The sequence below is a fragment of the Phocoena sinus genome, chromosome 1 (assembly GCF_008692025.1).
Source record: "Phocoena sinus isolate mPhoSin1 chromosome 1, mPhoSin1.pri, whole genome shotgun sequence".
Lineage (NCBI taxonomy): Eukaryota > Metazoa > Chordata > Mammalia > Artiodactyla > Phocoenidae > Phocoena > Phocoena sinus.
The window spans coordinates 139,702,460-139,714,915 of NC_045763.1; the positions used below are offsets into that span (position 1 = coordinate 139,702,460).

A 12,456-nucleotide genomic window follows, 5' to 3' on the forward strand; every position below is an offset into this window, starting at 1 on the left:
TGGCACAAAGACAGAAATATAGATCAGTGGAATAGGGTAGAAAGCCCAGAAATAAACCCACGCACCTATGGTCAATTATTCTATGACAAAGGAGGCAAGACTACACAATGGAGAACATACAGTCTCTTCAATAAGTGGTGCCAGGAAAACTGGACAGCTACCTGTAAAAGAATCAAACTAGAACATTCTCTAACACCACATACAAAAATAAACTCAAAACGGATTAAAGAACTAAATGTAAGACCGGATACTATAAAACTACTAGAGGAAAACATAGGCAGAACACTTTTTACATAAATCGCAGCAACATCTTTTTGGATTCGTCTCCTAGAGTAATGGAAATAAAAATAAAAAAACAAATGGGACCTAATTAGACTTAAAAGCTTCTGCACAGCAAAGGAAACCATAAACAAAAAGACAGCCTACAGAATGGGAGAAAATATTTGCAAATGATGCTACTGACAAGGGATTAATCTCCAAAATATATAAACAGTTCATACAGCTCAATATCAAAAAAACAAACAACCCAATCAAAAAATGGGCAGAAGATCTACATAGACATTTCTCCAAAAAATACATACAGATGACCAAAAGCACATGAAAAGATGCTCAACATCACTAATTATTAGAGAAATGAAAATCAAAACTATAATGAGGTACCACCTCACACTGTTCAGAACGACCATCATCAAAAAGTCCACAAATAATAAATGCTAGAGAGGGTATGGAGAAAAAGGAATCCTCCTACATTGTTGTTGGGAATATAAATTGGTACAGCCACTATGGAGAAGAGTATGGAGGTTCCTTAAAAATCTAAAAATAGAGCTACCATGTGATTCAGCATTCCCACTCCTGGGCATATACCTGGAGAAAACCATAATTGGAAAAGATACATGCACCCCAGTGTTCATAGCAGCAGTATTTACAATGGCCAGGACATGGAGGCAACCTAAGTGTCCATCAACAGATGAATGGATAAAGAAGATGTGGCACATATACACATATATAATGTGTATATATATGATATACACACACATATATTACACAATGGGATATTACTCTGTCATTAAAAAGAATGAAATAATGCCATCTGCAGTAACACAGATGGACCTAGAGATTATCATACTAAGTGAAGTAATCCAGACAGAAAGACAAATATCATATGATAGCGCTTATATGTGGAATCAAAAAAAAATGATACAAATGAACCTATTTACAAAACAAATAGACTCACAGACACAGAAAACAAACTTACAGTTACCAAAAGGGGAGGCGGGGATAAATTAGGAGTTTGGGATTAACATATACATACTACTCTATATAAAACAGATGACCAAAAAGGACCTACTGTATAGCACAGGGAACTATACTCAATATCTTATAACCTATAATGGAAGAGAATGTAAAAAAAGTATATATTCACATACATATACGCATATATAATTGAATCACTTCACTGTACATTGAAACTAACATAACATTGTAAATCAACTATATTTCAATAAAAAAAATTTTTTTTAATTAAAAGTTAAAGAGAAGGCACCATTTTCTATGTAATCTGTTAACACAATGTACTAAAACCTATCATTTCTCTCTTTTCCAAGCAGGCAAAAACAAAACCAAAAACAACATACTGGCCACCACTGGCCAGACTCTTCACCCTTGTCTCAGCCACCCTGCTCGATTTAGGGAATGCCATCAGCCCACTCACAGGGAGTCCCCTCCCATGTCACTGCTCTCTCCTCCTGGCTCCCCTCCCACTGACACATTTAATCAGGAAGTCTCCAGGGAAGGAAGGTTCTCTCTGAGATAACAAACATCCCCACAAAACATAAAATGTGGGTGAAATGATTATTTCCAAGGCTGCCTGTGCTGAGGTTTCTGAACAGATCATCCATGACATGCTATTTTATCAAATGACCAGCCTCACTTTAACTCTCACTTTGTCATTAGTTAAATCCTCACTGAATTAATTTCTTGTCAGTCATAAAGATCACTTACTTGGAAAGAATGTCTTGAAAGCACATTGTAGAAGCCTCTTGGGAAAACTCATCTTTATCTTACAGTTACTAATTAGATGGATTTGTTCCAACTGTAAGTGAAAATATTCCCATGTGTGTAGCTGAATGGGAATTTTGTTTCCGACACCAGAATTTTACTGGAAATCTCTGCATTGTCTGTCAGGAAAGCAACCAAACTTAGAATTCCCCCCAGAAACAACGGCCTCTGCATTCGTGAGAATAGTCTGGAGCAGGAGGGTAGCCGCCTTGCCATCATTATCGGCTCTCAAGACTGTTTCCTGTCAATAACCCCAACACATAGCTGACCCTTTGGTCCTACCCAGCTCCCCATCACTCCCTAGTAGGCCCTTCCACAGCCCCAAACCCAACACAACTGTCACATTCCCAGCAAAGCTGCCTCCAATGGCCCCCTCCTCAGCAGAACCAGGTTCCCTGGGTCCTATGGCCCCTTTTGTTCCAGCCTCTGAAAGAGAGCCATCCTGCTTACATGGCTGCTCCCTTGGACCACAGACGCCACAGCAGTAGGGACCTTTTCTAGACCTCTGAGCATCTCAGTGCCCAGCACAGGGCCTGAAACAAGGGAGCGCTCACACCTGTTTCTTGAGGTTTGGGGGGAGCCTGAGCTGAAATACAGGGGGTCATTGAGGCCAACATGGGTTCTCCTTATTTTGCCCCAAGATAAATCTCTTTGGCCTGGGACAAGCATTTCAGTATCTTTTGATGAATGGATAGATAGGCTGACCAATAGCACAGAAATGCAAAATGAATCCTCCGTCAATCACCCTCCCACTGGAGGCCTAGAATCCTTTTTGGCTTACCCACCTCTCCAGCAGTCTAAAACATATCCCACTGGACAGGAAGGCTGGTGACCACCCTCTGTTCTTTGCCACAGGGATTGCACAGCAGTGATGATTACCTTTGGCCTCTGACATCCTTGGCCGGTGCAGACCTGGAAATTCCAGCGGTGTTGGCTGTTGACCAGCGTTGGAGGAACCAATGAACAATCATAGAGTTGCACGTTTTTTAATTTTTCACAAAGTGCTCTAGAAGGCAAGTAGTTTATCACTTCCCCACCCTGAAATGACAGAGCATGACAGACAGTGTAGGATGCTGGGATGCTGGCTCTTGTTTTCCAGAGTTCCTGGAGCAGGCCCCAGTGAACAAAGCAAGGCCCGTGCAGTGTGTCGTCTGCATATTGTACATACTCAGTCCACACTTAGCAGCACCAGCACTGCTGAAGTCAGGGCCGGCCATCCAGAAGATTACACCTTGGATCTCAAGATCCAGAGAGGGTTTAACTTCCAGAGGCAGACAGCAGGTGCCATGACGGAGGCAAAGTCCTCTGACACCGTGAAGGTCTAATGTCTTGACTTGAGGCTAGACGGGAGGCAGGAAAGAATAATGAGGTCAAGGAATCCCTGGATTGCTGAAGAGATGACCTTCTAAAGAAAAGCTGCGTCTGCAGCTCACAATGTTCACAATGAAAGAACACTGCTTGGGATTCTAGACCTGAGTGGAGAAAAGCAACGGCTGGGCTAACAGAGCCAGAATTTTATTCACAGTAGAACAGTCCTAATCTAAAATTCTAGAATTTATGAACAATGTCTTTTAAGAATGAGAATTCAAAAAAAAAAAGATTGGGAATTCATAAACCCACCAGACCAGCTGACAGGAAAAAAGAAAAAAAAAAACCACCAATGTTCTCTATGAAACATAACCACACAAAAATTAATTAAATCTTCCTCTACTCCCAATACCTCAGCCTCCGCCCACCTCTTTAAAAAAAAAACAAAACATGAAATTCACGCACATCTGCACACACTCAAATACGCAAACGAAGCACAGCATACCCAAGGAAACCTTAGGAATCGCCTAAGGGTTTTTCACTAGCTCCCCAGATGCTCTGTTTTTCTAGACAAAGAGTCAAGCTCTGATAGCTATGTCTAAGCAGTAAAAATCAGGCAGCTGAGATCCCTTCCCTCAGTCTCCTGGCTTATTGGTCAATGCAGAAGAACCAACCATAAGTCAAGAGGGAAGGCCGAGGTTGGTGTTCTGTGGAAGGAAGCTGCCGGGTTGTCCTGCAGCCTGGGGCCCTCATGGGGAGCAGGAAGCTTGGTGCACCCAGCAAGGCCACCAACGGGTTCTGCTCCAAAGCATGAAGCTCAGAGTCAACACCCAGGACACGGAGAGAGGAGCGTGTGTGGACAGGATGCTTGGGGAGGGGATTTCTGGAGACCACGTTTTACTGCTTGCAGGCATGAGAATAGAAACCTAAAACAAACCAGCATGAGATATCCAAGGATCACAGATTGTGGAGCTGAAACAGATGATGTAGTCCAACTCTGCATTTTACATAAAATCCATTTATGAAGAAAGCAGAGAGGTGGTCTGCCCAGGATCCTGACTCCAAGGCTTCCCTGGTTGTTGGTCTAAATCAGTTGATCAGTCCATTGTTTCTAACCAAGGTCTCTCGCCTGAGGTGGAGAATCATTTGTTTCCAGAAGGTTAGAATCTCCCACTCAACAGGCCTCCTTGTAAGAGTCAGGCTGGGAAATGCAGAAGAACCAGATTCTGGAACCAACGTGTCTACACTCACCACTTCCCAGGAGGCAATAAAAGCCTAACACATATGTTTCTCTGCCTTATCCTACAGACATTTCCCCCACATTTTGTAAAATAAATAATTCAAAATAGAATGAAAATCCCAGGCAAGGACAGTTTCTGGCCTAAAGTTGTGCTCTGCCTCTTAACAGTGACTCATAAAACTCACACCTGCAACTCACTCCCAGGCTCTGGGTGGAGAGGACAGTCTGACGTGCTGGGGCAGCACATGAACCCCCGGGACAGCAATTACACACCAGTCCCAGCCCCTTATATATTAAATTTATCTTCATAAATAGAGCATCCCAACTCAAGCGACCATAATAAAGAAAGCCAAAGTTTGAGTGCTTTCCTCAAATACCTACACAAACCCTCAAATACCTATGAAACTATATGCTCATGGCAAAATGGACCCCTCTTCATGGGAGCTTCAATTGCCATGATAGTCAAATGCCAAGTCACACACAGACCCAAATACCCATCCCTGTTGGATAACGGGGACTAAGATGAAAAAGTCACTTTGTAATAAGGCTCACGGCAAAATGCCTTTAAAGAAAAAGCCCAATTAATTTGATTTTAAATGATCTGATTCCCCCTCCCCCACACCCCGAACTTGGAACATACTCAAGTTTTCAAGGTCACATCTATGACATAAAATGGGCCCACTAGACCAATAGATGTGGTCCAGTTGACTTGGCTGCCAGGCCTACCCATTTATTGACGTGATAGTGTGGTGATCACCTTTCCCTTGGACGAATCTCCGAGCCATGCTGTTCAACCTCAATGTGACAACCAGTATCATATGGGTAATGAACTGAGGGACAAGGTGTCTGGATTGAAGTTCATCTTAATGGTTGCCATAAAGCCTATTTTCTAGCCATCTAGGAAATTTGGGTTTAGTTTCCCTATTCTCTTCCCCTGTCAAAATATACTAATTTTGATCAATCACATTAGACCACTTTGGTTAGGTGATCGTGACCATGAAAAGAAAGTGGAACAAACATATCAACAGCCCATTAGGAAAACCAAAGGGCAGTAAATCCCCCATGGAGCCCTCATAACTCATCTCTCGAAGGCACAGTGTCCAGGGAGGTTGGCGGTGGCAGGGCCTCTGTGTTCTTGGCATTGCGGTAGATGTGACCTTGCTTCCTGGACTTCCAGGCATGTGTCCTGTCCCAGTCAGTGGCCACTGTCTCATTGTCCCAGATGGTTGAGGTCTCCGTGTCACTCAGATACCCTGGCTGGCCTGTGTAGTGTGTTGGGTAGATGAGCAAGGGTTCTGCAGAGAAGGCTTTCAAGTCCCTGGATTCGTAATGCTCCATGTACTCAGCACTGAAAACAAGAGGTGTACAGGTGGGTGAGGGGGCAGGACACTTACAGAACAGGGGAAAAGAGCCCCACTTGTTATCTCTTAAATTCTCATAGATTCATTTGATTATTTTTCAAGTTGTGTCCCGTGTGGAAAATTTTAGTCTATGAACGTAATACAGTTTTCTTTAAAAGCTTTCAGATGTTCTAAACAAATGCACAAAGAAAAAGGTCAGGATGTTTCTGTTGTATTTGGATAGACTAGTTTTAAAATGAATTTCAGGTCTTATTCTAAAAATTAAGGATTAAGCTCTGTTGGACCATAATAATAAATAAATGTGATCACTTTGTAGAAAAATGCTCTGTTCCTGGATTAATAAATTAGACGGCTGGGAGCTGGATGGCAATGAAGGGTTGAGTGATGTGGTGTAGGCTTGGAGGCACACCAGCGTGGCTTTGCATTCCAGCGACAAGTGAGTGTAAAGTGGAGGGATGACTTGCCCTCCCTCCCAGGGCTCCTGTGCAGATTACATGAGGTGACATCTGCTTGGCTGCTAGGTCTCAATTCCCTTTCTGTTGAGGGGATGATGATTGACCTCCATGTTTATGTTGGGAAGCAGAGATAAAAATCAGTCTCCAACATGTTGTCCATCTTTACTGGAGACAGGAGACAAAATGAGCAAGATGCAGGACAAGAACACTCAACTGCTAACATGAAGACCATCTAGGGAGGAATCACCCAGCAACTGAGAGAAGAAGCCAAGGTTAGAACCTGGTCTTCTGCTCCAGTAATGAATTTAAGGAAGCACTGATCAAGCAGCTATTATCTATAGAGTTTGGACTAGGCTCTAAGGACACAGAGATAAAAGATGGTTCCTGCCTCAGGGGCTCATAGGTTATTGGGGAAACTGACACATAAGCCCATAATTTACCATGCCCTTGATAAGCACTAGGTCAGAGTGAACTCCCAGGCTACAGGGACTCTAGCATCACACTGCCTTCTTCTATGGACACCTTGCTCAGAGGCCACCTCCACTCTCCCTGAGCCTCTAACACATCTCTGTGATTGCAGGTATCACAATATATCACAATGACTGTTCTCGAGTCTGGGTTCCCGACTAGCCTGTGAGCTACTGCCTGGCCAACAGTACACTCAATGAACTAAGAAATGAACAGAAAAATCTGAGGTGTTTAGGAAGATGACCTTCACCTTGAGGTGTATATGGGTTTATGGAAGTAAGAAAATCAGAGATGAGAGGACTGAGCAGATTACGTCCAGTTAAACTACCTGCTGGGTATTCAAGAAGACTCCTATGCAAGACTCACCATTTCTGCCTCATCTTCCCCATCTGTAAAAGGGGATAATCACTCAAATCGGCCTCTCTGGGTCATGATTATGGAAAGATCACTTAGGAAAGTAGTACCCCTTAAAATATATTAAGTATTACCCAGAAACCAAGTAGCATAAGTCATGAATGGATTGTGCTCAAGGGATAGGCAGGCAGTTCAGGGTAACTCACACAGGATGCTTGTTGTACATGATTGGCAGAAACTCATCCACTGGTAGCATCTTCCCAAAAGGATTGGCTCCAACAAGCTTCTGTGCTCCTTCCAGAGAGATAACATAGCCCAGAGTCCAGTAAGAATAGTCAGCTTCGACCAGATTTACCACATTGGGCACAGCTTTCTCTGGCTCTTTTAGTTGCATCCTCTTCCTGCCAATATAACTAAAAGGAAATGGGTGAAGGAGAGAATTCCAATTTTAGTATTAGACATCCATAAGAATGAAGCACAGCTTTGCAGACTTTTGAAAGCTTGGACCAAGTGTGTCTTATTTAAATGTATCACACAACAAGGCACATCACATCAACCATGGCTGTCATCTCCCATCAATGGGGCCATTTCTGTGGCTCCACTTATCAACATCCCAACTATTCTTGCCCAGCAGACTGTTGAAGCGTGAAAGTTGAGATGTAGAGATTAAAAGATCTTTCAGAGGTTCGAGACAAGATGGCAGAATAGGAGGACTTGAGCTCACCTCCTCTCACAAAAACATCAAAATCACAACTAACTGCTGAACAACCACCAACAAAAAAGACTGGAACCTACCAAAAATGATATTCTACATCCAAAGACAAAGAAGCCACAGCAAGATGGTAGGAGGGGTACATTTGTGATACAATCAAATCCCATACCCACTGGGTGGGTGACCCACAAACTGGAAAATAATTATATTGCAGTGGTTCTCCCACAGGAGTGAGAGTTCTGAGCCCCACATCAGGCTCCCTGTACTGGGCACTCTGACATTAGGAGGAAGAGCCCCCACAGCATTTGGCTTTGAAGGCCAGCAGGGCTTGATTACAGAAACTCCACAGAACTGGGAGAAACAGAACCTCCACTCTTGGAGGATGCACACAAGGTCTCATGCACAGTGGGACCTAGGGTGAAAGCAATGACTTCAGAGGAGCCTGGGGCAGAGCTACCTGATGGTCTTGGAGGGTCTCCTGAGTAGGCAGGAAAGAGGCTGTGGCTCACTGTGGTGACAAGGACACTGGTGGTGGAGGTACTGGGGAGTATTCATTGGTATGAGCTCTCCTGGAGGCTGCCATTTTGACACTAAGAACTGGCCCCACACAAGAGGCTGTAGGCCTAAAGTCTTCCTGAGCCCACAGTTGCCTCCAAACACACCACTTGACACAACCCTGCCCACCAGAGAGACAAGACCCAGCTCCACCCACCAGTAGGCAGGTACCAGTCTCTGCCACCAGGAAGCCTGAACAAGCCTCTAGACCAGCCTTGCCCACCAAGGGGCAGACACCAGAAGCAAGAGGAACTATAATCCTGCAGCCTGTGGAAGACAGACTGCACAAAAAGTTAGACAAAATGAGATGGCAGAGGAGTACATTCCAGACGAAGGAACAAGATAAAACCCCAGAAGAGCAACTAAGTGAAGTGGAGATAGGCAATCTACCTGAAAAAGAATTCAGAGTAATGATAGTAAAGAGGATACAAGATCTCAGAAAAGGAATGGAGGCACAGACTGAGAAGATACAAGAAATATTTAACAAAGGACTAGAAGATATAAAGAACAAAGTTGAACAATACAATAACTGAAATGAAAAATAGACTAGAAGCAATCAATAGTAGAATGAATGAGGCAGAAGAAAGGATAAGTGAGCTGGAAGACAGACTATTGGAAATCACTGCTGCAGAACAGAATAAATAAAAAAGAATGAAAAGAAATGAGGACAGTTTAAGAGGCCTCTGGGACAACATTAAACTCATAAACATTCACATTATAGTGGTCCCAAAAGGAGAAGAGAGAGAGAAAGGGCCTGAGAAAATATTTGAAAAGATAATAGCTGAAAGCTTCCTTAACATGGGAAAGGAAGCAGTCACCCAAGTCCAGGAAGTGCAGAGAGTACATAGATAATAAACCCAAGGAGGAACATGCCAAGACACATAATAGTCAAATTGAGAAAAATTAAAAACAAAGAAAATATTAAAAGCAATGAGGGAAAAGCAACAAATAACATACAGGGAATCCCCATAAGGTTATAACCTGATTTTTCAGGAGAAACTCTGCAGGCCATTAGTGGCATGATATACTTAAAGTAATGAAAGGGAAAAAGGTACAACCAAGAATACTCTACCCAGCAAGGCTCTCATTCAGATTTGATGGACAAATTAAAAGCTTTACAGACAAGCAAAAGCTAAGAGAATTCACCAGTACCAAACCAGCTTTACAACAGATACTAAAGGAACTTCTCTAGGTGGAAAAGAAAAGGCCACAACTAGAAACAAGAAAAGTATGAATGGGAAATCTCACCAGTAAAGGCAAACATACAATAAAGGTAGGAAATCATCCACACACAAATATGGTATTAGAACCAGCAATCATGAGAAGAGGAGAGTACAAATACAGGATATATGAAATGTACTTGAAATTAAGAGACCAGCAACTTAAAACAATCTTGTATTTATATAGACTGCTATATCATTGTAACCACAAACAAAAAAAAATCTACAATAGATATACACACAAATAAGAAAAAGGAATCCAAATAAAACACTAAAGATAGTCATCAAATCACAAGAAAACAAAAGAGAAAGAACGAAGACCTACAAAAACAAATCCAAAACAATTAACAAACTGGCAACAAGAACATACATATAGATAATTATCTTAAATGTACACGGATTAAATGCTCCAACCAAAAGACATAGATGGGCTGAATGGATATGAAAACAAGACCCATATATATGCTGTCTACAGGAGACCCACTTCAGACCTAGGGACACATACAGACTGAAAGTGAGGGGATGGAAAAAGATATTCCATGCAAATGGAAATCAAGAGAGCTGGAGTAGAAATTCTCATATCAGAAAAAATGGACTTTAAAATAAAGACTATTACAAGAGACAAAGAAGGACACTACATAATGATCAAGGGATCAATCCAAGAAGAAGATATAACAATTGTAAATATATATGCACCCAACATAGGAACACCTCAATACATAAGGCAAATGCTAACAGCCATAACAGGAGAAATCAATAGTAACACAATAATAGTGGGGGACTTTAACACTCCACTTACATCGATGGACAGATCACCCACACAGAAAATCAGTAAGGAACACAGGCCTTAAATGACACAATAGACCAGATAGACTTAATTGATATTTATAGAGCATTCTGTCCTAAAGCAGAAGACACATTCTTTTCATGTGCACATGGAACATTCTCCAGGATAGATCACATGCTGTGCCACAAAGCAAGCCTCAGTAAATTTAAGAAAATTGAAATCATATCAAGCATCTCTTCTGACCACAATGCTATGAGATTAGAAATCAACTTCAAGAAAAAAAAAAAACTAAAACAAAACAAAACACACAACGCATGGAGGCTAAACAATGTGCTACTAAGCAACCAATAGATCACTGAAGAAATCAAAGAGGAAATCAAAAAATACCTAGAGACAGATGAAAATGAAAATGCATTGATTGAAAACCTATGAGATGAAGAAAAAGCAGTCCTAAGAGGGAAGTTTATAGCAATACAACCCTACCTCAGGAAACAAGAGAAATCTCAAACAACCTAACATTACACCTAAAGCAACTAGAGAAAGAAGAACAAAGCCCAAAGTTAGTAGAAGGAAAGAAATCCTAAACCTCAGAGCAGAAATAAATGAAATAGAGACAAAGAAAACAATAGAAAAGGTAAATGAAACTAAAAGCTGGTTCCTTGAAAAGATAAAATTGATAAAACATCAGCCAGACTCAACAAGAAAAAAAAGGGAGAGGGCTCAAATCAATAAAATCAGGAATGAAAAAGGAAAAGTTACAACCAACTCCACAGAAATACAAAGGATCACAAGAGACTACTACTATCAACTATATGCCAATAAAATGGACAGCCTAGAAGAAATGGACAAATTCTTAGAAAGGTACAATCTCCTAAGACTAAACCAGGAAGAAATAGAAAATATGAACAGACCAATCTCAAGTACTGAAATTGAAACTGTGATTTAAAAACTCCCAAACAAAAATCCCAGACCAGATGGCTTCACAGGCGAATTCTATCAAATATTTAGAGAAGAGTTAACACCTTCTGAAACTGTTCCAAAAATTGCAAAAGAAGGAACACTCCCAAACTCATTCTATGAGGCCACCATCACCCCGATACCAAAACCAGACAAGTACACTACAAAAAAAGAAAATTACAAGCCAATTATCACTGATGAACATAGACACAAAAATCCTCAACAAAATATTAGCAAACAAAATCCAACAAGACATTAACAGGATCATATACCATGATCGAGTGGGATTTATCCCAGGGATACAAGGATTTTTCAGTATCCACAAATCAGTGTGATACACCACATTCACAAACTGAAGAATAAAAACCATTATGATCATCTCAATAGATGCAGAAAAAGCTTTTGATAAAATTCCACATCCATTTATGATAAAAACTCTCCAGAAAGTGGGCATAGAGGGAACCTACCTCAACATAATGAGGGCTATATATGACAAACTCACAGCTAACATCATACTTAATGGTGAAAAGCTGAAAACATTTCCTCTAAGATCAGGAACAAGACAAGGATTTTCACTCTTGCCACTTTTATTCAACATAGTTTTGGAAGTCCTCCACAGCAATCAGAGAAGTAAAAGAAATAAAAGGAATCCGAATTGGAAAAGCAGAAGTAAAAAAAAAACTGTCACTGTTTGCAGATGACATGACTCTATACATAGAAAACCCTAAAGATGTTACCAGAAAACTACTAGAGCTCATCAGTGAATTCTGTAAAGTGACAGGATACAAAATTAATACACAGAAATCTGTTGCATTTCTATACACTAACAACAGAAGGTCAGAAAGAGAAATTAAGGTTACAATCCCATTTACCATCGCCTCAAGAAGAATAAAATACCTAGAAATAAACCTACCTAGGAATGCAAAAGACCTGTAACTCCAAAAACTATAAGACACTGATGAAAGAAATCGAAGATGACAA

The 12,456-nt window shown here is 41.2% G+C and overlaps 1 protein-coding gene across 1 annotated transcript in view; it reads right to left on the bottom strand.

Annotated features, from left to right (window-relative positions):
• The window catches only part of COLGALT2 (collagen beta(1-O)galactosyltransferase 2), a 141,753-nt gene that overhangs the window by 10,867 nt on the left and 118,430 nt on the right, over window positions 1-12,456 (bottom strand). Inside the window, exons 11-13 of the mRNA XM_032645630.1 lie at window positions 7,451-7,657; window positions 2,938-5,954; window positions 2,002-2,177 (exon numbers count right to left, since the gene is read on the bottom strand). Of these exons, the coding sequence (XP_032501521.1) occupies window positions 5,678-5,954; window positions 7,451-7,657 (484 nt within the window). The 3' untranslated portion in view covers window positions 2,002-2,177; window positions 2,938-5,677. The remainder of the gene's footprint in view (window positions 1-2,001; window positions 2,178-2,937; window positions 5,955-7,450; window positions 7,658-12,456) is intronic.